This window comes from Eutrema salsugineum, unplaced genomic scaffold, assembly GCF_000478725.1.
Source record: "Eutrema salsugineum unplaced genomic scaffold, Eutsalg1_0 scaffold_5, whole genome shotgun sequence".
Taxonomy (NCBI): domain Eukaryota; kingdom Viridiplantae; phylum Streptophyta; class Magnoliopsida; order Brassicales; family Brassicaceae; genus Eutrema; species Eutrema salsugineum.
In genome coordinates, this window is record NW_006256612.1 from 13,574,421 (window position 1) to 13,597,616 (window position 23,196).

The 23,196-nt window shown below is 40.0% G+C and overlaps 7 protein-coding genes and 1 non-coding gene across 10 annotated transcripts; 4 read left to right on the plus strand and 4 right to left on the minus strand.

Annotated features, from left to right (window-relative positions):
• The first annotated feature begins 268 nt into the window (after positions 1 to 268).
• LOC18994208 (protein JASON) lies at positions 269 to 3,088 on the plus strand. The gene is made up of 7 exons (XM_006417834.2): positions 269 to 631; positions 973 to 1,021; positions 1,120 to 1,202; positions 1,395 to 1,618; positions 1,792 to 2,557; positions 2,653 to 2,744; positions 2,837 to 3,088. The coding sequence occupies exons 1-7, from the start codon at positions 461 to 463 to the stop codon at positions 2,928 to 2,930; spliced, it is 1,479 nt and encodes a 492-aa protein (XP_006417897.1). The 5' UTR covers positions 269 to 460; the 3' UTR covers positions 2,931 to 3,088.
• Positions 2,989 to 4,520, minus strand: LOC18994210 (1-aminocyclopropane-1-carboxylate oxidase homolog 3). 2 transcript variants are annotated; one of them, XM_006417833.2, is made up of 3 exons: positions 3,960 to 4,519; positions 3,549 to 3,870; positions 2,989 to 3,456 (listed from the first exon to the last, which is right to left on the minus strand). In XM_006417833.2, the coding sequence occupies exons 1-3, from the start codon at positions 4,487 to 4,489 to the stop codon at positions 3,202 to 3,204; spliced, it is 1,107 nt and encodes a 368-aa protein (XP_006417896.2). In that variant the 5' UTR covers positions 4,490 to 4,519; the 3' UTR covers positions 2,989 to 3,201. The 2 variants fall into 2 exon arrangements, with proteins under 2 accessions (XP_006417896.2, XP_024008131.1); XM_024152363.1 differs by having other exon boundaries at positions 3,341 to 3,430; positions 3,960 to 4,520.
• A 147-nt stretch (positions 4,521 to 4,667) lies between these two features.
• Positions 4,668 to 6,363, minus strand: LOC18994209 (1-aminocyclopropane-1-carboxylate oxidase homolog 1). Its single transcript, XM_024152364.1, has 3 exons — positions 5,754 to 6,363; positions 5,093 to 5,414; positions 4,668 to 5,017 (listed from the first exon to the last, which is right to left on the minus strand). Exons 1-3 carry the CDS (start codon positions 6,278 to 6,280, stop codon positions 4,766 to 4,768), a joined length of 1,101 nt encoding a protein of 366 aa, XP_024008132.1. The 5' UTR covers positions 6,281 to 6,363; the 3' UTR covers positions 4,668 to 4,765.
• A 182-nt stretch (positions 6,364 to 6,545) lies between these two features.
• On the minus strand, positions 6,546 to 6,618 carry TRNAA-AGC. Its single transcript has one exon. It is a non-coding gene; the product is annotated as a tRNA-Ala (tRNA).
• Positions 6,619 to 6,778: 160 nt separating this feature from the next.
• Positions 6,779 to 15,164, plus strand: LOC18994211 (anaphase-promoting complex subunit 5). Of its 2 annotated transcripts, none has more exons than XM_024152362.1 (20): positions 6,779 to 7,061; positions 7,387 to 7,546; positions 7,629 to 7,741; positions 8,315 to 8,546; positions 8,949 to 9,126; positions 9,233 to 9,311; positions 9,414 to 9,499; positions 9,732 to 9,813; positions 10,339 to 10,371; positions 10,811 to 11,059; positions 11,690 to 11,767; positions 11,858 to 12,120; positions 12,276 to 12,335; positions 12,463 to 12,530; positions 12,788 to 12,893; positions 13,211 to 13,352; positions 13,459 to 13,557; positions 13,823 to 14,087; positions 14,472 to 14,539; positions 14,779 to 15,164. In XM_024152362.1, the coding sequence occupies exons 1-20, from the start codon at positions 6,894 to 6,896 to the stop codon at positions 14,929 to 14,931; spliced, it is 2,682 nt and encodes an 893-aa protein (XP_024008130.1). In that variant the 5' UTR covers positions 6,779 to 6,893; the 3' UTR covers positions 14,932 to 15,164. The 2 variants fall into 2 exon arrangements, with proteins under 2 accessions (XP_024008130.1, XP_006417899.1); XM_006417836.2 differs by having other exon boundaries at positions 6,894 to 7,061; positions 9,684 to 9,813.
• LOC18994212 (pentatricopeptide repeat-containing protein At1g06580) lies at positions 15,033 to 16,951 on the plus strand. The gene is given in 4 exon segments (XM_024152325.1): positions 15,033 to 15,042; positions 15,329 to 16,471; positions 16,474 to 16,902; positions 16,905 to 16,951. Coding segments are annotated over 4 exon segments (1,629 nt in total).
• Positions 16,952 to 17,397: 446 nt separating this feature from the next.
• LOC18994213 (4-hydroxyphenylpyruvate dioxygenase) lies at positions 17,398 to 19,041 on the plus strand. Its single transcript, XM_006417838.2, has 2 exons — positions 17,398 to 18,652; positions 18,778 to 19,041. Exons 1-2 carry the CDS (start codon positions 17,487 to 17,489, stop codon positions 18,947 to 18,949), a joined length of 1,338 nt encoding a protein of 445 aa, XP_006417901.1. The 5' UTR covers positions 17,398 to 17,486; the 3' UTR covers positions 18,950 to 19,041.
• On the minus strand, positions 19,035 to 23,036 carry LOC18994214 (putative methyltransferase NSUN6). Its single transcript, XM_006417839.2, has 12 exons — positions 22,795 to 23,036; positions 22,348 to 22,636; positions 22,043 to 22,190; positions 21,483 to 21,620; positions 21,311 to 21,373; positions 21,024 to 21,145; positions 20,613 to 20,826; positions 20,219 to 20,430; positions 19,818 to 19,918; positions 19,603 to 19,684; positions 19,409 to 19,470; positions 19,035 to 19,266 (listed from the first exon to the last, which is right to left on the minus strand). The coding sequence occupies exons 1-12, from the start codon at positions 23,034 to 23,036 to the stop codon at positions 19,155 to 19,157; spliced, it is 1,785 nt and encodes a 594-aa protein (XP_006417902.1). The 3' UTR covers positions 19,035 to 19,154.
• Positions 23,037 to 23,196: the final 160 nt, after the last annotated feature.

Sequence of the window (23,196 nt, forward strand, 5' to 3'; positions counted from 1 at the left end):
TTTACCCTTTTTTGTGCAACATTATATTATTTTTATTTATTATTTTAAGAAAAAAGAAAAAAGAAAAAAAAACTCCTTATCGAGCATGGGCTGATGACACAACTCGGAGTCTGGCGCTTTTAGGCCAATTCTTCTGAAAGGCCCATAACAGAAATTCGCAAATCAAATATACCAACCATGGTTTGGTACAATCTCGACACGTATCGTAATCAAATCGAGAGTAATCAATACACGTTTTATATCTTTCTTTTTTGGTAAAACACGTTTTTATTTTATTTCTTGATCGGAAAGACCCGCACGCACCTGATTCATTCCCTCTCGCACTCTTTGGTTTCAAATTTCAAAAAAACGGCTTCCTCTCTCATTTTCTGCGTGTTTCTCGGGAAAATCTTTTCCTCTTGATTGAAAAAGACCTCTAAGTTTCTCGGTCACTGATTCGCCTATCAAGAAATCAAATGATATGAGACGCCTGTTGATGAAGCGGAACCTAAGTGTCTTTTGCAGATCCGTGCTCAGATTTATCGATACATCGGCTTGTAGATTCATGGCTTGTTTCCTCGACTGCTTCCGCGCCAGAGACGACCGGTCTACTAGTAATCTCGTCTCCCACTCTTCACTCGCCAGATCCAAAGTAATTCTTTCGCTTCTCATGCTTTTCGCACCTTTTCTTTCCATCATCGCGTCCCTTTTGGTGTTAATTTAGCTGTTACAATATGATTGTAGATGAAATTGATCCTTGGAAGGTAAATCACAATGTCTTGTTTGTTCGTTGAGCTGGATTTGTGTATGACGCATGTAATCTGTTGGCTTGTTCTTTAATTGAGCTGGATTTCTGTATGACGCATGTAATCTGTTGGCTTCTGATGACTATAGACTAAAACAAATATCGTTTCTTTGCCTTTCTTGACCAAAATCACATGAATCTAACCCTGAATTTCGTGTTCCTAACATCTTTTATTGTTTTATCTTCAGAAAGGTCAGGACTCGCAGAATCATTTGTCCGCTTTGTTTCTGTCTGAAGGTAAGTCTCTTTCTGATGTGTATGTATCAGGAATAGAGATGAATACTTGTTTTTGTACCGTTCTTGCTAATGTAAGTGTGTTGTTCTTGATTTTCCAGAGAAATCAGCTTCTTCTCCTTGCCTTGACAAAGAAAGATTTGATTTGGATTCTATACACATTGACAAAGGCCTAAGGGATGAGGTATGATTATAGTAGAGCATGTATTTCTTTTATGCCGATCAAGACTGTGCCGTTCTGTCGGTAATTAGTTGTGATAGCTCTTCTGAATTCCGAGAATCCTTTCTCTGCATATATCAATAGAATCTGATTGTCCATCTTTTAGGAGTTCATTCTGAGAGTCTAACCATTAAGTTTTTACTCGTGGAATCATAGGCACGGTTTCTTAAAGCTTGTGGTACTATACCGCAGACGCCTGTTGAAATTAGGAAAGCATCACACAATCTATCTAGCCCTCAACATTCTGGATCTTCCCATTTTCATTCATGGATTTCCAGTAGTTCTGCGCTAGGGTTTCATTTGGATGAATCCCCAACCCCCATGAAAGCTTGTGAAAAGGTGGGAAGACCATCATTTACTTCAGAGCAAACACCAAGCAGGTAGAGGAGTAGAGTTTACTTTGTTTAATAAAACAAGCATTTCGCCTCCTCGCGCTATGCTTGATAGAATTGGCATGGTTTCTTTATAACTCCCGTGTTTCTATGATAACATTATTCTCACATCATACCAGATATTTGGGTCTGAAATTCACCAATTTCTTTTTTCATATTAGCTGCATAATCGATGTCCGGGACACTGCAAGGATCTCACCTGCTTCTTGTGATGCTGATGAAGTAGAGAGCATTGGCACTGCTTTCAAGGGTGAGTTTGATAGATCTGACAAGCCAATGCTCACAGCTGGAAAGACTAAGTCTGTGCGGTTTGAATGCGATCTTGATCAATCTCACTCTTCTAATTCTTCCGAGAATAGCAGTTCAAGAAAACCAGAGATGGGTGGCAAAATTAGTTTTACAGTGAGCTCGCCTAATCCAACCCCATTGAAGCTATCTGATGAGATGCAAACTCCCGGAACCATATATCCTGCAAACATGGAATCAGCAGGAAGGGGAAGGCCTAGAATCAGGTCACAGTTTGTGCATTCAGTTTCCAATCTAATGGAAAATGCATCCTTGTATAAGGTCAACGGTGAATTACATGGGAGCCTAGAACAAGCTCAATCGCAGGTTTACAAAGAGCAGATAGAGGGCGAAACTCCCACTTCAGCAACTTATGTGGAAAAGGTGGAAGAAAGCTCAGATGAGAAATTGTCCAAGTTTGAGGCAAGCTTTTCTCCTTGGCTAAAACCGATTAACGAAGACTGTAACGAAAAGATTGGGGTTTTAAAGGATAGGACACCTGGAATCAATGCCATGACTCCAGGTGATAGGCCTATTATTGGATTGGTTGCTGCTCACTGGAATGAGAATGCGCAAACTGAGATTTCACCCAAATGGTGGGATGGGAATGGGATCCCAAATTCCACTACCAAGTACAAGGAGGTATTTATTCCTCGTGTTTAATCTTCTGCTTTATGTTCCTCTAATATTCAGAAACTATACATCATGAGTTGTTACATTCTTCTTACCTTACGCAGGATCAGAAAGTGAGTTGGCATGCAACACCATTCGAGGTGAGACTGGAGAAGGCACTTTCGGAAGAAGGTGGTCAGAGTTTATTCCCTCGAAGGTACTAACTGTATATCTCAACGATATTTATGGCTATTGCCAAGGACGAGCCATGAAAACTTTATAATCGACCCATGAATATGTGTGATGCAGGAAACTTGAAGTGATGGAGGAGGATGAAGAAGACTCAGATATATCACAGCTGCAGCATTCAGTGCAACAACCAAACTCGGTAGTTTCTTTCTGAAACTTGGCTTTCGTACAGAACAGTATTACTTACATATGGCTATCATATTCATGACTCATGAGCAATGAAGATCTCTTATTTGCGGCTTTTATTGAACTTTATAAGATTTTTAAGAGTAATGTATAAACAGTGATCTTTATGAACCTCTTGAGAATTCTCTGCCTCAGGCACTCTTTTGACCTTTTTTTCAAGTAATTTTATTCTGCAAATCTAAATATATTACATATATATTCATGTCGAATATATGTGAGAAAGTAGTAGCTCACCATGTTCATATCTTAAAATGGAGCAAAGCAGAGGTTCCGTCAAGTCCTTTAGCATTGAAGTAAGTAGAGTAGTCCTTAATGGTGGTCTCTCTGTACTTTGGAGGGTCTTCTTCAGATACAAGCTCTTTAATGGGTCCGTACATTCTAGGATTCGGTCTCACGCCGGTGCTGAAGAAACACGCGACGGAGACTCGAGCTCTTGTGGCTCTGTTCGCCAATACTCGATGCTCCAAACTGATGAACTTGTCGTTTGTTATAAGCTGCATCAAAACCCCAAAAATAAAAACCATTTAACGAAGAGGAAGGTCGTTAATTTATACAATGCAGAACTGCACTGATAGTGCAAGCTTGCCTGAAGAAAATCTCCGATATTGATGACGAGTGCGCCGGGCACAGGAGGAACATCGAACCAGTAACCTTCACGGTGAACTTGAAGCCCTTCTATCTGATCTGTAAGAAGGACCGTCAGAAAAGAGTTGTCGGAATGCGGACTTGTGCCTAAAGTTAGTTCAGGCTCTGGGCACGGTGGGTAGTAATGGCTAAGCATGAGCAAACCCTTGGAGCAATCGATGTCATTGAGGTGATTAGGGTTTAACCCCAGAGCTTCTGATAAAAGCTCAAAGAGAAATTCCCCCAAGTTGATCACTTGCTGTGAGTATTCCAACATAACATCCCTGAAATCATTTTAGACCGTGAAACTATTTCAGACCGTTGTTGTTGATTCATGACAAACTAGAACATAGGTTAATAAAGATGAAGCTACCTGCAAATCTCTGGCAGGTTCTGTGGCTTTGGGGGATCTGGAGCGATGTTACAAGAGAAAGTGTCTCTCCAATTAGCAGCTGGAGAACTGTAGAGATCGAAATTACTTGAATACAGAAACTCTCTGGTGAAATCTCGGCCGTAGAATTGTTTCTTCACTTCTGGGGATTGCTCGTGAAACCCACGAACTCCATCTTTCATCTTCTCGAGAAGATCCAGTGAAACTCCATGGTTGATCACCTGGAAGAAACCCCACTTCTCTGCTGCGTCTTTAACTCCTTCAATCGCGTGCTTGCGCTTAATCGCGTCCTCGAAGACTCTTCCTCCGAGGTCGATCGTTGGGATCGTCGTGAGATGTAGCAAGTCCGAGGAAAGTGGCTTCGGGGTTGCTAAATTGAGAGATGAGTGATGGAATATGCGTGGAATCTGTGAAATTCCGGCGTCGACGAGTCCTTTCACACCCGTTTTCGTCTCGTCGAAAGCTTTAAGCTCACTGGCACGATCGAAAGAATCAATCTTCGTCGTCTCCATCGGTTTTGGTTTATCAGAAAACAGAACAATCTGATACATATATACAGTCACACATAAACATAACCCACAAAGGAAAATCTTGAAACGTTTCTCTTGGGTTGGCTGATGGGACAACTCGCTACAGCAAAACCATTGATCGTAGATAAGGTTTATAGAAAAAGACAACAGCTCTGAACACTGGCGGCGCAGACAAGTCTCATTATTGAACAAAGAAGTTATTACAGATAAAATCAAATCTTTATTAGACACAAGTGATATACAGTATGGCATGTCTCATCAGATCTTGAGATACAGTAATCCAGAGGTACCATCGAAACCTTTGGATCTGTAGAAGTTTGCATACTCTGTAATGGTGGTGTCTCTGTACTTGGGAGGGTTTTGTTGAGACAAGAGCTCTTTGATGGGTCCATAGACTCGAGGATTCGGCATCAAATATGAACTGAAGAAACACGCCACTGAAATTCGAGGTCCAGCTCCATTCGCTAAAACCCTATGCTCCACGCTTATAAACTTGTCGTTTGTTATAAGCTGCACAGTCAGATTTGATTTCAGTCCATATATAAATACATTGATCAAAAAAACCCAAAAAAGGATGAGCTAAACCTGGAGAAGATCTCCAACGTTAACGACAAGAGCTCCGGGAACAGGAGGAACATCAACCCAGTATTGGTCATGAAGAACTTGAAGCCCTCCGATATGGTCTTGAAGAAGAAGAGTGAGAAAAGAATTGTCCGAGTGTTTGCTTAAGCCTAAAGTAAGATCTGGTTGGGGACATGGCGGGTAGTAATGCCCGAGCAGCAGCAATGAATTGGTGCAATCCATGTCCTTGAGGTGATTAGTGCTTAACCCTAGAGCTTCTGAGAGAAGCTCAAAGAGTAACTTACCCAATTTCATCACTTCCTTTGAGTACTCGATCATCATCTCCCTGACAAAATTTATCATCAAATAAGCATAAGAGATAGCTTATTCTTTGTCATCTGTTGAATTCTTAATCATGGAGAAATATGCGTATTATGGCCTTACTATAGTAAAATCGTGATTCTTCATTAAACAAATTACAACAGTCAGAACTAATGAATCAAAGTTATTGATCTATCTAATTCTAATTGATTTTAGAAATCCAATTAAAAATTGATCATAATGGGTCGTTTAATGTGTTCAAACTTCAAACTCGTCCTAAAGCACTTTCTAGATAGCTTGACCCGCAAAAAAGAAAAGGAAATTATTTGATTTGAACTTTGAACAAAGAAATTTGGAAACATACCCACAAGTGGCGGGCAAGTCCTCGGGATTTGGAGGATCTGGTGCCGTGTAGCAACCGAGTGTATCTCTCCAGTTAGCAGCCGGCGAGCTAAACAGATCGAAGTTGCTGCTGTAAACCATCTTGCTACTCGGATCTCGAGAGTAAAACCTTTTCCTCACTTCCGGGTCTTGCTCGTGAAACTCACGAATCCCTTCTCTCATCTTCTCCAGCACTTCCATCGGGATCCCGTGATTGATCACCTGGAAAAAACCCCATCTCTCCGCCGCGTCTCCGATCTTCTCCACCAAGCTCCGACGCGACGTGATCATCGAGTCCGTGCCTCCTCTGAGATCGATTGTTGGGATCGTGAACTGCGATGATATTGAGGAAGGTGGTTTTGGGCTTGCTAAAGTAACCGGAGGTGCACGGAATATGGCCGGAATCTCTGCGATTCCGGCATCGACAAGGCCTTTCACGCCGGTCTTGGTCTCGTCGAAAGCTTTTAGTTGAGTTGAACGATCCAACGCAACTGTGGCTGTTGACTCCATTAGTTTTTTTTTCGTTTAGGCAAGAGATGGATTGCAGAGATTATTTGCTGGAAATGCCATTCCACTGGTTTATAGTCGATCGCTTCTTGAAACGATTCGAGTCAACGACGAAGATAGATTTTAAAACCAAAGTTGCAAGTACAACTAAAACATGTCTTAAAGGTGATTCACGTTTCCAAACTTAAAAAAATTAAATAAAAAATACAATAAGGAGCCGGCTAAAACGGAGAAGACGATGAAAAACATTAAAATTTTCAAAATAGAATGGAGATGCGGGGTATCGATCCCCGTACCTCTCGCATGCTAAGCGAGCGCTCTACCATCTGAGCTACATCCCCGGCTGTGATTGTATTTACTAATAAATAAAAATTATTTTAAACATTTACCTCTGGCCTCTAGGTAAGATACTCCGGATTTGTTTTTTCTTTTCAAAACCAGTGCTCTCACTTTCACTTTCCCGGTGACTCAAATCAAATTTTTTTCAAAATTAATCCCCAAGGTGCCCTAATCCCGGCTGCTTCTCGGAGGAGATATCCGGCGAGAGATTGAGCTGAAGAGTGTATATAAAGTGAGAGAGTTAGTATTTTAGCGGCCGGTTGTTCGAAAACGAGAGATGGCCGGATTAACGAGAACAGCCGGGGCTTTTTCGGTAACTCCGCATAAGATCTCCGTTTGCATTCTCCTGGAGATATACGCACCTTCTGCTCAGTATCTTTCCTACCCTTTCCATTCCGTTTCTGAGCACAACCGCCTCGGCCTCTACTTGCTCTCTCTCACTAAGGTTTTCCAGTTTTCACTCTTCGTTTTCTCTTTAATTGCATTATCTTATTAGGTTTTTATAACAGCGATGTGTGTTGATTCTTGTGAGTTTCCTGGCACGTCTCTTATACTGGAAGCTTTTGCTCTTGTATCGAGTTTCTTTATTTAATTTCTTAAATTTTTCTCCGCCTTATTTTTGAGCTTTAGTTCAGCTCGAAGTCAGTGAGAGTTCTGTGACTTATGTTGATTTCATGTTTCTCTGTGCTTTATGTTTCGTTGAATGATGGAGTGTGGATTTGTTAGTTTTGTGTGCTTACAAATGTTTTTTTCCCCTATTCATGTTGCAGTCTTGCGATGATATATTCGAGCCGACTCTGGAAGAGCTCTTGCACCAGTTGAGGGGAATTGGTGGAAGCATGGATGCCTGGCTAACTGGCCAATTAATTAAAAGATTTTCCTCTTTGTCTTCACCAGATGATCTTATGACTTTTTTCAATGAGATTCGAGGTTAGCTACCCGCTTTCTTAAGGTCCGTTTTTCTTCTTTTCATCATGTTTGAATCTTATTAGTTATCATTCTTTGTATGTAGGAATTCTTGGGAACGGTTTCGTGCAAGATGATCAGATTATTTTGGATCCCAACAGCAACTTGGGAATGTTTGTTCGTCGTTGCATTTTGGCATTTAACCTTTTATCGTTCGAGGTATTGTGAATTCTACGTTTTTATTTTTCTTGATTTATTTTGAGACTGAGTAATACTACTACTATTCAACTTAAGATCCTAAAGAAACCGTTTGGTATTTGTTTTGAGGTTTTGCTTTAAGAATTCAGATTTTATAGCTTATACGTCAGCTCCACTTATGGCTTATTGTAGTCTAAATATCTATGCGGCATTTGTTTGTTTCTTGACCCACTAAGCTGCATAACTGAAAAGAAAGCACGAAAAATTTATCAGGACTTGTGTAGGCTAAATTTAATATGTAGACCCACTAATAAGTGCCCTAAAATATGAGATCTGATGGCAGAAATCTGACAGACCTGATTAAGTGTAATTTATAGCTGTAGTGTTCAGAATGAATATAAGCGAACTCCTCATTGCTCTCCCTTTTCCTAGGTTTGGACACCCAATTCTCATAGTAAAAATAATATAAGAAATATCTGTCATACAGCGCCGGGCTCTTGTCATTTTCCGTCTAATGTCTTTAGGCTGCTGAAACACAAAAGTGAATGTCTGAAAGAGAACCGTCCATTTCGTTGATATGTGAATCCTGTGCAGGGTGTTTGTCATCTTTTTTCGAGCATTGAAGTTTACTGCAAAGAAGAATTATGTTACTCTGCTCAGTATGGTGCATCTGATAAAAATCTGGAGTCATTAACACAATATGATCAGATGGATATGGAGTATGTGATGGATAAAGCAACCGAAAAACTAGAGCTACAGAAAAATGCTTGTGGAAGTCTCCCTTTTCACCTTCATACACCGGAAGCACTTTTCAAAGTGACAGAAGGTATCCCTTATTATTCATGCATTCATGCTCGAAGAAAACTTAGAATTTCTCAGGTGCTACAAAATAGTGAGGAAATAGAGGTTTTATATTCATGATCAGGCTGTAATTTAGATGCTATTTTCCTCGTATATTTTTGATAACCTGTCTTTTCTGATGCATTAGCATCAATGGTAGGATCAAAGTTCAACCTGTATCATATTTTTATCCGATGAATTCTATGAAACTTTTTTAGATTGTTCAAATTTTGAGCTTCTGAAGATATTTCCCTTCCTTAACGTAGAAACAATATACTCTAATTTAGTTTTTCTTTTTTTGTTATTTTTCATTATTGTGTTTTGGCACTCACTTGTTTTGTAAGGCTCTCAACATTATAATAATGCACAGAACAAATGAAACTTACAGGTTTGCTAATTACTAGGAAGGAAAAATTAAGAACCAGCAAGAAAACTACAGAGGCTACCCCAGTTGCCTGTTCGTCATCAAGTACAGTTGAGGATACGCTGGCTGATGAGTCATTATTCCTTCGGACAAATTTGCAGATTCAAGGGTTTTTGATGGAGCAGGCTAATAAAATTGAAATGTAAAGCCTTTATTTCCTTAGTATCTACTATCTGTTATATTTCTGTCAGAAGTATTGCCATTTTTCAAAAAAGAAAAAAATTCATCTCCTTGTAATCTGATGTCAGCCATGGGAGTTCATTCTCTTCAAGTCCGATTGAAAGTTTCCTTGAGCAGCTCCAGAATTTAGCCCCTGAGTTGCATCGTGTAATGTCTTACTTTTTTATATTTTCGTTTACAGTGGATTCATAACTTAGTCATTCTTTGATTGATATTCTTACATGTTATTTACGGCATGCAATGATGCAGGTTCACTTTTTGCGTTACTTAAATAAACTTCACAGCGATGACTATTTTTCTGCTTTGGATAATCTCCTCCGTTACTTTGATTACAGGTAATCTGTACACTTAGATGTTTGCCTCTGCTTCCTATAAAGTTTTGATAATAATAATTCTGATGAAGGCTTTTATCGGTTGCATGTGACTCCTGTAAATATCCAGTTCTGTTTGCCTTTTAGATATGTGGCACTAAGAACTGTGTTTCAAACATGAGCTGATCCATGATCCATTGCCCAAAAGTGCAGGGACTGAGGGATTTGACCTTGTTCCTCCTTCAACTGGTTGCAGCATGTATGGAAGATACGAGATTGCTTTACTATGTTTGGGAATGATGCATTTCCGCTTTGGACATCCTAATCTGGCTCTAGAGGTGAGAATTAATTCTCTCAATAGCTACTTGACCTTTAAAATTCTGCTTGGATGGACCAGCTTATTGGATTGGATCGTTTCAGGGCTATTGGTGAGGCTAATAATAAGTGATGCCCATTTGTGATGTCTCTTGAGTTTGTTAACCTCACACCTTCACTCTGGTAGATTACTTGAAATCATAATGAGCTACTTAGATCAAACTTTATATACAAATTTTACTTGAAACCTTGAATTTTTTCCTATACAAGCAGTGATATGTTTGAGGTAGGACAGACTTTTGCAAAAACTTTTCTAGGAGATTTTCTTTTTCATCGTGTCTTAGCCTTGGTATATTTGTCGAAAAAACTTGTGAGCTCGGTTTGGGTATATAAAGATGCAATATTAACCTTCAGTTTGCTCACTGTGAATTAAGTGACTACTGAACTTGCTATCTTAACTTCACATTTATCAGTGATCTCACTAGACACATGAAATACGGTCTTATCTTATTTGTTTTGCTCATAATATGGTTTCTTCTCAATTACAGGTTTTAACTGAAGCTGTGCGTGTATCGCAGCAGGTATATGCTCTCTTTATTCATCTGCTGTTAGCTTTATTTATAGTATATTCGGAAGAAAGTGGTGTGTTTGATAAATTCCTGCAGGTCGTGTGTTTTTATGAAAGTTTCCTTAAGCGGAATTTCAGCTTGTTTACTCTATTCTTATATCACCAAGTTATGTGAGCGATTTTGGACTCTTAAAACCAGTTATGTCTAAATTGCCAAATTTATTGCACTGTGCTCCCATATTTATGTACTGATTTTTAGGTGGTCCCATGGCTGTGCAGTCTTAGCAGATATGTAATTTGTTGTATTCGGTACATGCTAGAAGGATCACATTGCTCTTGTTTGGCTCTAATATGCATTCACATGAGCAACATTGAGCGCTTACATTGTCTAAAAATACTGCTGTTCAAGCTTTAGTTCGTTTATGGTTTTCATACGTTTGTTAATTCTGCAGCTTAGTAATGATACGTGTCTAGCCTATACACTAGCAGCAATGAGCAACTTGCTATCAGAAATGGGCATTGCAAGTACCACCAGTGTTCTCGGATCCTCGTACTCACCTGTCACTAGCACTGCGTCTTCATTATCTGTACAACAAAGGGTGTATATACTTTTGAAAGAGTCTTTGAGGAGAGCTGACAGTTTAAAGTTAAGACGCTTAGTGGCTTCTAATCATCTTGCGATGGCTAAATTTGAGTTGATGGTAAGTTCTATACCCAAGTTTTTGCCCTATTTATTTATATTTATCTCTGATCTATCCTGTAAATCTTTAGTATGATTTTTATGTAGAACCATGCATGTTCCCTCATATCTTTTGATGCACAAAGAACCAGTGAATTACCACCGTGGTCTGAGCATTTAGAGAGTTCTTTATAGAGACAAACATGTGGGGAATATATATTTTTCGAGCTTAATTTTTTGCAGAAGAATTCGTGATCTAGCTCATGAGAAAACCAAACACACAAGAAAAGGGGTGAAGCACATAGGACAGATAGATAGGAAAAAGCTGGAGCAATTAAAGTTTTTTGTTTCCTTAGAAAAATATTTTCAGCGTCCGCAATTTCTGTTAGAAAATATATGATATGCTAAAAGAAAGAGAAATAACTAGTTTGCCTTTCGGCATGCGTCGTCATTTCAACTCTTTCCTCCTTTTTTTCCCTGTAATAGATATATAAAGCTTGAATTTGCCCGAATTCTTAAATTAAAATTAATTTTTTGTTATTTTGTTCTGCTTCTTTGATAACTGCCAACTTGTGAGACAAACTCCATATCATTGTTTATCTAACTTTGGCTTACACTAAATCAGAAAAGTTATTTTTTTTTTGTAATACAGCATGTGCAAAGGCCTCTACTGTCGTTTGGTCCCAAAGCTTCTATTCGTCACAAAACTTGTCCAGTTAGTGTCTGCAAGGTACTAAATATACTAATTAATTTTTTTGACTAGAATGAAATATCACATCTCCTTTTGATGTCTAATCAGTTCTTGAATGATCCATGGCAGGAGATAAGACTAGGTGCACACCTAATTAGCGACTTTTCTTCTGAAAACTCTACAATGACAGTTGATGGTTCTCTAAGCACAATCTGGCTTAAAAACTTGCAAAAACGGTGGGGTCAAGATATGTTTTCCCACGACTCTGGTTCTAGGAAGAGTTCGATTTTTTTCCAGTTCTATGATCGTTTGGTCTCGATTCCGGGATCTGTATCACAATTAATAGGTGCTTCATATTTACTTCGGGCTACTTCATGGGAGTTATTCGGCAGGTATGATTCATGTTGCCTTTCTGTTTTGAAGATGACTGTTACTTTCTTAGAAAGCTCTGCCACATAACTAGAAATTAAAATTGTTTTTTGCAAGTTTAATGTAGGCCTTCATGTTGATGAATTCATTAGTTTGTTTATACATTTGTTTTTGTTAGCGCTCCAATGGCTCGGATGAATACCTTGGTGTATGCAACTTTATTTGGTGACTCATCGAGGTAATTTTCCTTTAAATGTATTACTTTATTGCTCTACTCTCAGTCACTCTTCCTCTTCCTATACCTCTCCCTTTTTGGCTCTTTCCCTTTTCTAAAAGTGATTTTGATCTATTTTTTGCATCTGTAGTTCATCTGATGCAGAGTTAGCATACTTGAAGCTCATTCAACATTTGGCACTATATAAGGGATACAAAGGTTAGATTCTTTGCACAGGGTCATGAACGCCTTGTTATAGGGCCTCTTGAATGGACCAATACATTGGCAATAATGTTGGTTCAAGTTTATGTACAAGGAATACCATGTCAATGTAGAAAAGTCAAAACTCTGTGCTTATTTTTCTGATTAAGTTTATATGCCGCTGCTTCTATTGCACGCAGGGAATTTACTAATATCTTGCGCCATGTTTTTTTTTTCCTACATTGACTTCTTTTCTGAAACCAATGCTATTCCAGATGCCTTCGCTGCTCTAAAGATTGCGGAGGAAAAGTTCTTAACCGTATCAAAATCAAAAATGTTGTTGCTCAAGTTGCAGCTACTACATGAACATGCCTTGCATCGGTAAGGTTCCCAGACTCCTATACATGGCACTCCTCTTGTTATACTCTCACCTTGTCCAGAGTAGCTTCATGGTTACGGGAAAGGAAGGGGGTGTCTAGCCAACTTAGTTATTCTGAGTTTCACTATTTTACAGCACTCGTGAATTCTAAAGAAAATGCTTCTGTTTGATATTTTGTTTGAAGGTTATTTTGATAGATTCAAATGCTTTGAAACTGTATAAAACATTCGTTTGGAAATAGAATTTGAACTGAAGCTCTCTATCGTACGGGATTAATTATCTCTTTAGTCAGCCGTTCTAACTTTGTTAAATCCATTAGTGGGAATCTAAAACTAGCTCAACGAATGTGCAATGAGCTAGGAGGCCTGGCATCAACCACCATGGGTGTAGACATGGAGCTGAAAGTAGAAGCAAGTCTTCGTGAAGCTAGGACGTTGCTTGCAGCAAAACAGTATAGCCAGGTTTGTTCTAAATCCTTTTTGACCATCTGCTATCTATAATTACAGGCCATGTGCTATGTTTTGTTAGTGAATCGTCATTTTGCTTTTGGTACTACGTTCTATACAGGCGGCAAATGTGGCACACTCCCTCTTCTGCACGTGCCACAAATTCAATTTGCAAATCGAAAAGGCGTCTGTTCTTCTTCTGCTTGCAGAGATCCATAAGGTATGGCATGGCTACAAGAATTTAGTAGCTTGAGAGCACACTGATTGGAATCTGATATTTCATTGAATATTATTTCCGCCTTACAAGATTGCAGTAGTAACATTTTCTTCCTCTGGCTTTTTTTCCATGCATCATAGCTTAACATGCATGTATTTCTTCTGAATGTTCTCTACCTCTACTTCCTGGTCTTAGACTACTTGTCATTAGTTTATTGGTTTTCTGGCCGGACTTTCACCTTTTCCTTCCCCCCCATTTTGGTTCTCAGAAGTCAGGAAATGCAGTCCTGGGTCTTCCATATGCGCTGGCAAGCATCTCGTTTTGCCAGTCATTCAACTTGGATCTTCTCAAAGCATCGGCTACTCTCACGCTTGCTGAACTGTGGCTCGGTCTCGGATCAAATCATGCCAAACGGGCACTAGACCTTTTGCATGGGGCATTCCCTATGATTCTTGGCCATGGAGGACTGGAGTTGCGTGCTCGAGCATACATCTTTGAAGCAAACTGCTATCTGTCTGATCCAAGCTTTTCAGGTAGCTTTTATTTTCTTGTACTGCATTGGCTATAGTTCATACTTCCTAGTTGCATGATCATGATTTTAATATGAAAGGGGTGATGCCATTGCCACATAGATGGCTTTGAACCTTAAATGCGTTCGCCTGAGAAAGCATTCAATCTCGCGTAGTCATTGCCTTTTCAGAAGGGAGGAACAATGAAAGAACTAATCGAACATGTTCTCTATTTTAACCGATTGAATTAAAGTGAATGACATTAGGAACACTGTAATATTAACCTACGTAGATGTTCAGAACGTAACGGACAGAATTTGTCTCTACGAATAAAGTTTTGTCTTGCTAGTTGCACGTTTCTAATTGGTTCTGACTTTTTTTTTTTGCGCTGTAAATATATTTCACCAGTTTCCACAGATTCTGAGACTGTCCTGGATTCTCTAAGACAAGCTTCAGATGAGCTTGAGGCATTGGAGGTAACCTATGGCAGTTAAAATGCTATGTAGCTTTTGTTTCAAAAAAAAACAACCTAAACTCTATTCTATCGCCTACATAATTGCATAAGAGATCATATGCTGCTTTTGATTCAAAAATAAACCGAAATCTTATATCTAAGGTCAGGCTTCGGTTTAGCTCATCATAACTGAAAAAATTGGATTCTTAGTACCGTCATCCACCGTTGGTTCGCTTATTAATCGAAGTGTTTATTGCGCAGTACCATGAACTGGCAGCTGAAGCTTTGTACTTAATTTCGATGGTATACGACAAGCTGGGACAACTCGAAAAGAGGGAAGAAGCTGCGGCTTTGTTTAAGATGCATATATTAGCTCTGGAGAACCCTCAAGACGTGGAACCGAACATGGCATGAGAATTTGTGACCTAAACTAATAAGCTTATTTTGCAAAGCTTGTAACTTAAGTCGTAACATGTTCCTTAAGACTCGTTGTCGATGATGTGTAGCTTTCCTTCATGATAGAGAGTATGTAACTTATGTAGCAGAGTGAAGAGGTCGTCGAGGTGATTTGACCAATTTTCGTATGTGAAACCATGACATAATTTAGCTTTCTCTGTGTGAAAAAAGAAACAAGATTATAGAAATTTCTTGCATATGTCCATGATTGAAATTAGTTTCCATTAGTTATTAATCGAACAAAAGAACAAACAGACAAATTAGTGTATGTGAAAACAACAGAAACAAAAATTGCGTTGACAAAGCGTTGTCGTTTTATCCAAACCATTGATCAACTCAACGGGAAGATAATCAGATCCCTTCCGGCTCGGCTCGGCGTCGTGTCAGATCTTCTTTTCGGGTTCGCGGCTTGACGTTTACACAGTCCGCAAGATTGTGAAAGAAGCGAGTCATCTGAAACGAGATCCATGGGATGCGAAGATCGATTGCGATTGCGTTAACGGCGAAGGGTTTCTTAATCGGCATCTTCTGGAGAAAGGTAATCCTAGAGCTGCTCTCTCATTTAGCCTATCCGATTTCCGGGCATTTTCTGGTAGCAGTGATAACCGAGAGAGATTGAGAAATGGGCTTCACTCTATTAATTTGGACGATGCACTTGATTTGTTCTGTGACATGGCTGAGTCTCGTCCCCTTCCTTCCGTTGCTGATTTCAGTAGACTATTGACTGCCATTGCCAAGATGAAGAAGTATGATATTGTGATATATCTCTTTAGTCAGATGGAAAAGTTGGGAATTCCACATGATCTCTATAGCTTAAGTATTTTAATAGACTGTCTATGCCGATGCGCTCAACTTAATCTTGCTCTATCTTTTCTTGGGAAGATGATGAAGCTTGGTTATGAGCCCAGCGTAGTTACCCTTGGCTCACTGGTCAATGGATTCTGTCAGGGGAATAGAATTTACGATGCCATGTCTCTGGTTGATCAGATGGTGGGATTGGGATATGAACCTAACGTTGTTATCTACAACACGGTCATTGATAGTCTCTGCGAAAACCGACACTTGAATACTTCGCTGGACGTTTTGAACCGTATGGAGAATTCAGGAATTAGACCGGATGTTGTTACCTACAACTCTCTCATTACTGGGTTTTTCAATTCTAGTATATGGGGTGTCTCTGCTCGTCTACTTAGCGATATGATGATGAAGGGAATCAACCCGGATGTAATCACTTTCAGTGCTATGATCGATGCGTATGTGAAAGATGGGCAGCTTTTAGAGTCTAAAAAACTGCACAAGGAGATGATTCGTAGGTCAATAGATCCCAATATCGTCACTTACAATTCATTGATCAACGGGCTTTGCATTCACAGTCGTCTAGATGAGGCCAAAAATACGTTTAGTTTTATGGTAAGGAAAGGTTGCTTCCCAAATCTGGTGACTTATAACACTCTCATAAATGGATTTTGCATGTCCAAGAGAGTAGATGATGGGATGAAATCTTCTGTGTGATGTTGCGTGATGGATTGGTTGGTGACTCATTCACTTACAACACTCTTCTCCAAGGTTATTCTCAAGTTGGGAAATTTAATGGTGCTGAAAAGGTTTTATGTCGGATGGTTTCTTGTGGCGTGCCTGCTGATATGTTTACCAACAACATTTTGTTAGACGGTCTATGTGAGCATGGGAAGTTAAAAAGAGCATTGGTGATATTGGAGGATATGCAAAAGAGTGAAATGGATCTTGGTATTATTACGTATAATATTATCATCAAAGGTATGTGCAAGGCTGCTAAGGTGGAAGATGCTTGGTATTTATATTGCAGTCTCGCACTCAAAGGAGTAACGCCTGATGTTATAACGTACACTACAATGATGATAGGATTGTGTAGGAAAGGACTATGGCGTGAAGCGCATGAGCTGTATAGAAAATGAAAGAAGATGGGCTTATGCCAATTGAGTGGGCGTATACAAAGTAGAGACCTTATACTGTAGATAAGGAGAAGTTGAGGGTTCTCAATCCCCACAAGATGCTTCTGACTTTCATTTTGACTGTTTTATGATGAAGATTTTGCGTCATCATCACATTCGTCGTCCATCATACTGTATAAGTGTATATGGTTTAGATAATGGTTCCATCGTTTTCTAGTAATATTTTCAAAATTCTTCTGTATATTCATATTCTAAACGGTAGAGAGGTATTACACGTCACAACTCCGCTCTGACAAGGAGATGGAACGAACCAATTATCTATCTAAAGGCTAGTAGGGAGATCCATCACGTAACGCTTCGTTTTTAATGAACATCTGATCGTACACGTGTGTCGTTTACTATCCAACAATAGTCAAAAATCTGATCTGACAATCTTTAGACTCAGGAGGAGAAAATGAGACGATAAAAATAAGCTGATTTTAAGATTAAAAAAAAAAATCCTTATTTGTGTCCATAGCTTAACTAAGCACCACACTGAGTGCCGTAGCAGAGTTTAGTTGTAGCATAAGGTGAAAAAAATCTATGGGGCACCAAAACACCGCAGTTTCAGAGAGTCAGCAGCACGACGGCGCTGCGGCGTCGGAATCGCCGGGATTTAAGCTCGTCGGATTTTCCAAGTTCGTGAGGAAGAATCCGAAGTCCGACAAATTCAAGGTTAAGCGCTTCCACCACATCGAGTTCTGGTGCGGCGACGCCACCAACGTCGCGCGTCGCTTCTCGTGGGGTCTCGGCATGCGATTCTCCGCCAAATCCGATCTCTCCACCGGAAACATGGTTCACGCCTCCTACCTCCTCACCTCCGGCGACCTCCGATTCCTTTTCACTGCTGCCTACTCCCCGTCTCTCGCCGCCGGAGAAATCCGACCGACCGCTACAGCCTCTATCCCATCCTTTGATCACATCTCTTGGCGCTCCTTCTTCTCTTCCCATGGCCTCGGCGTGAGAGCCGTCGCGATTGAAGTAGAAGACGCAGAGTCAGCTTTCTCCATCAGCGTCGCCAACGGTGCCATTCCTTCGTCTCCTCCTATCGTCCTCGACGAAGCCGTTACGATCGCTGAGGTTAAACTATACGGCGATGTCGTCCTCCGATATGTTAGTCACAATGGAGTAAACACCGATAAATCCGATTTCCTGCCTGGATTCGAGCTGGTGGAAGATACGTCGTCGTTTCCACTCGATTACGGTATACGGCGGCTTGACCACGCCGTGGGAAACGTCCCTGAGCTTGGTCCGGCGTTAACTTACGTCGCAGGGTTCACTGGTTTCCACCAATTCGCAGAGTTCACAGCAGACGACGTTGGAACCGCCGATAGCGGTTTGAATTCGGCGGTCTTAGCCAACAATGATGAAATGGTTCTTTTACCAATAAACGAGCCAGTGCACGGGACGAAGAGGAAGAGTCAGATTCAGACGTATCTGGAACACAACGAAGGTGCAGGGCTACAACATCTGGCTCTGATGAGCGAAGACATATTCAGGACTCTGAGAGAGATGCGGAAGAGAAGCAGTGTTGGAGGATTCGACTTCATGCCTGCTCCGCCGCCTACTTACTACCAGAATCTGAAGAAACGGGTCGGCGACGTGCTTAGCGACGAGCAGATCAAGGAGTGTGAGGAACTGGGGATTCTTGTGGACAGAGATGATCAAGGGACGTTGCTTCAGATCTTCACAAAACCACTTGGTGACAGGTACAACACACAATAATCATTATCCATTTGATGGAAAACGTGTTAGGGTTCATCAGATGCTGCACTAAGCAACGTGAGGATTCGCTAATCATATCTCTTTTGTATTTGTGAATATGTGTTGATAGGCCGACGATATTTATAGAGATAATCCAGAGAATAGGATGCATGAAGAAGGATGAGGAAGGGAAGGTTTACCAGAGTGGAGGATGTGGTGGCTTTGGCAAAGGCAACTTCTCTGAGCTCTTCAAGTCCATTGAAGAGTACGAGAAGACTCTTGAAGCCAAACAGCTTGTGTGATGAAGAATATACTAATTAAAAGAATTGTAATTAATATGTGAAACTGTTTTTATGTTATTAAAAACAAAAATGAAAAGATGATTACAGAAATGTCTTCCCATCTCATTTAGTAAACAAGATCAATAAAAATACCAATCTCGGGTTCAAAAACAATGTATAAACCACAATTTTTTGTGTGGAATTTCTTGGATCAGGGATCAGCATTTTAATCCTTGGAGCCGACGCTGAATTTAGCTATAAAGAACCCGATGGTATCGAGCTCCGATGACGGGTCGAATTTCTGAACCATTTCTTCTTCACCTGATTTTAACCACTCCCTGCAAAACGTAGCTCCATTCGTTTTATGGAAATTTAGAGTTGGAGAATGCAGGTGCCATCTCTTTATATCATCAATGTTTTATGTTTTAAAGTTTTGGTTTTGGTGAGTGTTAGATCACTCTTGTGTTTATAGATGCTTACTCGATATATCCGTCCGGGAATTCACATCGACCAACTAGACCAGGGCCTCCAATCCTAGGATGCTGGAACAACACACACCAAACATTATGACAAAGAACATGATCCTAATGCAATATTTTCTAAGATCTCACACAATTTATTATATATTCATGTCCACCTGATTTGACAACGAAAAGGGTTATTTAGATCCAAACCTGTGGTGCTAAAGAAAGAAATTTGTATTTGTCAAGAGCATAGCGAACCACGGCCTCGTTCTCGCTAGGGTTAATTGTGCATCTAGCAAAATGGAAAACAAATCATCCACAGGTAAGAATATTGGTAACTCTCAATTCCTCATGACTGTTTATTTGCATAGCTTGGATAACGCAATTCAGAGTTTACGGATTTCGGACTATGTTTGCATACTTACGTTGAGTATACAAGAATTCCACCAACGCGAACCAATTGAACAGCCTGGTCAAACATTTTCCGCTGGTACCTTCCATGGTTTCTCAAAGATATTACAGTCTCCTACAAGAAATGCAGTGGCAAATTCATTCCACAAATCAGCACCCTCTGAACACTCTAAAAAATGGAAGAAGGAAGAACCACAAATTCTAGTCCGAATTACTACAAACACTTTCTTCACGTATAACAGGATTCATATTATTTCAAAAGCCTACAAATAAAAATATCATATTTCTGCCACATGCAATTGATTAAGCTAAGGCTATCCACATGTTGACTCATAATACTAGAATGTGTACTCGTTGTTAATTCATAAAAGGTAGAAGTTTATAAAAGACAGCGCACGCCTTGAAATTATCTTACCAGTCCAGCGAAAAGACGAGGTCTCAGGCCAAGAGCAGAACAAGGAGCATCTAAAAGGACCCTATCAAAACTATTAGGCGGGAAACCTTGTGAGGTTCCAGCCCTTCCACCTTGGGTTTGAGTTCTTCCGCGACCATTTTTCAGCCTTCCCTTATTCTTCCTGACTTCAGCTTGGCTAACATTATCCCCTCCATTTGACTGTTCAGTGGTGGCTAAAATATGGATGATATATGGGAAAGTCAAGATTCAGCTTAGTTTAAAAAAAAAAAAAAAACTGGATAAAAATATATGGATTTGCATTTATACACACATGCATAGGCCAACATTTCGAAGAAAACAACCAAAAACCATGCAGACGCTATGAGGAGAGAGAGAGAGAGAGTAGCTTAATTACCAGTTTTCTCACACGATTTTTCAGCCTCAGGTCTTCTAGAAGCATCGAATGCCATTTCCTTGTTTGATGTCATAGAACCACTATTGTCACCGTTAACTACTGTTTTTGAATCATTGAGTGTGTTTGGAAGACAAACAGACTTTAGCGCATCCAATTTACACGTTGTTATGCAACTTAAGCCCATCTCAGCTGACAATTTCTGGACATCCAGCACCTATTTTTCAAAGACAGTAAACGGGCTAATTGGAGCAGGTCATTTTGCAATCCATACAGGAATACCCTGTTGTTTCGTATTTTTAAGCATTCAACGTAAATAAGTCAGCAAGTAAACGCCAGTTGAAATCATGTCTGTTTCAATAAACGTAATTATGTGAGGAGTTCAAAAGGTTGCGTAGTCATAAGAAACTGTACTTTGTTATGAGATCTATCTGCTGCCACTATCTCTCCCTCATCCTTCATAAGTATAGCAATTGCAGTAGTCTTCCCTCCTGGTGCTGCACACATATCTAATATCCTCTCCCCTTTCTGAGGATCTGGAGGCCAAGACATGATATTCGAAAAAAATTCCTCAATCTTTGATCCCACCGGCTTTCTCACCCATATATATCTACTATATTTGAATTATGGATTTACGTAACTATATTATACAAGGGGGTGAAGGTATAAGCATGCCGTAGACAGAAAATTATTTCACATACCAAGAGCATGAGCAGCAACAATACTTGGTAGGTTTTGGAGAAATATTTCCCCCTCGAGGACATCTACGGAGCCAAAACGACAATATAAGTAATACCCCATCATGAAATACTGAGAATCATAAACTGTAAGCTGAAGTAGAAAGCAAACTGAGAGTCATAAAAAGAAGCTTACTATGGAAAGAAGGCAATCTGAAAACTCTATTACTCAAATCTACCGCAACTCCATGAGAAACACGAAACATCCCAGCCCTTGACAGCATAGTAGTGCCCATGCCGATATATAGTCCACTGCGTTCACAATAGAAAGGATCTACAATAACACTACGGCACATGTCAACTTCAAAATATTGATATGTTTGTTGGCAACCCTATAACTTATATAACAATCATGGATAATCTAGCACTTTCAACCCAAGCTACAGCAGAACAAGCTTATCCAATACGACTGGATTATTAAAAGAAATCCAATCTATCAAACTCGAATAACTTTTAGCCTTAATGCACTTGACAGATTCAATTGTTTGACTCATTTGGCTGCCACAAGTTGTTACCTATAACTCATATAATACCACTTTTGATCAATAAACAACCTAACAAAAAGAAATATGCCCCGTCAGAGCAAATTCTTGATAAATCAATGACCTATTCTTCGGTTTCAGTTACAGTGAAACAAAAGTCTTGGCCAACCATATAATATGTGACCAAAGCAAAAGGAACAATTCTGATTCTTGCCTTTCGGTAGACCCTGAAGGGTGGTCCCACGAGTCATATTAACACTCCAGTCACCTTCATCGCCAGGTTGTTCGATAGCTACACAGACAGCAACTGCATCTCCTTTCTCAACGTGTGCAGTGCAAGCCAGTACACCTGGAACATAGACCTACAACAGAACCCATGTATATAACAAATGAAAACCAAGATAGGGAATCATACTCCAATCTAATGGCATAGTGACCAGGAAAGAAGCATTCAATGGAAACATTAAGCCAAATAATCATTGTGATCCAAACCTAGCCACTAAAGTTTTATTGAGATACCTGGGCTCCTCTAAGAACTGCTTCAGCACACTTCCTGCTCACTAGTACCTCTTTCGGAGGGTTTTCAAGGCCAAAGTCATATTGAATTTTATGTGGTCCAGAACCATTGACAAAAACAACATATTCCAAACCAGGAATCTGACACTTGGAGATGGGGCTACTTCCATCAGGTTGCACTAGCTTCAAGCCATCTTCGGAGTCGTTTAAGATTTTCGTAAGCTTTTCAATAACCGCGTCACTTGTTGTTTTAACTGTGTTCACCCGAATGCAGGAGTAGGAAGATGGGCGCCTAATGAGGATCAAAAGCAACAAAAATCAATTCGATTAAGGAGATATTCGAGAATGAATAAGCTATAAGGCAAAACGGAATCCACCAAAAACAGAAGAAGCAGAACAATGTTGTTTCAGAATCACAGAAAGATGATAGAAAGGTGCGAAGTACAGTACGTGAGAGCCTTTGAAATGCGAGCAAAGTGGTCAGTTCCATAAGCTTTATTGAAGTAGTCTTCAACTTGGGGATCCCATCGCAACACTGGATCATAACAGTAACGCTCCGAACCCGACGAAGGATCCGTCTCCATCTGGTGAGAGATAGAGGGTAACTGAGAAACAGATGAGAAGAAGTACTTGGCTCTGGTTAAGCAACTGGGGAGCAAAGAGGGTTTTAGCAGAACCCTCGCTTTCTTCATTCGAGGTGGAGAGAGATTGATGCCTGTTTTAGCTTGAGAGCTTTAATGGCGGATGGGCTTAACTTGCTACGATTAAGCCCAACACATTACGTATTAACACAAGCCATACATTAATATAGCCCAACTCAACTTTTTCTTATTGGTCTGCTAACAGAATTGC

Bases quoted from the DNA above. Each gene is read 5' to 3' on its own strand.
- LOC18994214 (XM_006417839.2), bottom strand. From the start codon at position 23,036: ATGAAGAAAGCGAGGGTTCTGCTAAAACCCTCTTTGCTCCCCAGTTGC. The intron at 22,191-22,347 runs GTATCTCAATAA...GTTCTGTTGTAG, and splicing joins CAGTTCTTAGAGGAGCCCAG to GTCTATGTTCCAGGTGTACT. The intron at 19,919-20,218 runs GTAAGATAATTT...CATTTCTTGTAG, and splicing joins CTCGTCTTTTCGCTGGACTG to GAGACTGTAATATCTTTGAG.
- LOC18994209 (XM_024152364.1), bottom strand. From the start codon at position 6,280: ATGGAGTCAACAGCCACAGTTGCGTTGGATCGTTCAACTCAACTAAAA. The intron at 5,415-5,753 runs GTATGTTTCCAA...AAATTTTGTCAG, and splicing joins GACTTGCCCGCCACTTGTGG to GGAGATGATGATCGAGTACT. The intron at 5,018-5,092 runs GTTTAGCTCATC...CTGACTGTGCAG, and splicing joins ACGTTGGAGATCTTCTCCAG to CTTATAACAAACGACAAGTT.
- LOC18994210 (XM_006417833.2), bottom strand. From the start codon at position 4,489: ATGGAGACGACGAAGATTGATTCTTTCGATCGTGCCAGTGAGCTTAAA. The intron at 3,871-3,959 runs GTAGCTTCATCT...AAATGATTTCAG, and splicing joins AACCTGCCAGAGATTTGCAG to GGATGTTATGTTGGAATACT. The intron at 3,457-3,548 runs GCAAGCTTGCAC...GTTTTGATGCAG, and splicing joins ATATCGGAGATTTTCTTCAG to CTTATAACAAACGACAAGTT.
- LOC18994208 (XM_006417834.2), top strand. From the start codon at position 461: ATGAGACGCCTGTTGATGAAGCGGAACCTAAGTGTCTTTTGCAGATCC. The intron at 632-972 runs GTAATTCTTTCG...TTTTATCTTCAG, and splicing joins CTTCACTCGCCAGATCCAAA to AAAGGTCAGGACTCGCAGAA. The intron at 1,203-1,394 runs GTATGATTATAG...GTGGAATCATAG, and splicing joins ACAAAGGCCTAAGGGATGAG to GCACGGTTTCTTAAAGCTTG.
- LOC18994211 (XM_006417836.2), top strand. From the start codon at position 6,894: ATGGCCGGATTAACGAGAACAGCCGGGGCTTTTTCGGTAACTCCGCAT. The intron at 11,060-11,689 runs GTAAGTTCTATA...TTTGTAATACAG, and splicing joins TGGCTAAATTTGAGTTGATG to CATGTGCAAAGGCCTCTACT. The intron at 12,336-12,462 runs GTAATTTTCCTT...TTGCATCTGTAG, and splicing joins TTATTTGGTGACTCATCGAG to TTCATCTGATGCAGAGTTAG.
- LOC18994213 (XM_006417838.2), top strand. From the start codon at position 17,487: ATGGGGCACCAAAACACCGCAGTTTCAGAGAGTCAGCAGCACGACGGC. The intron at 18,653-18,777 runs GTACAACACACA...ATGTGTTGATAG, and splicing joins ACAAAACCACTTGGTGACAG to GCCGACGATATTTATAGAGA.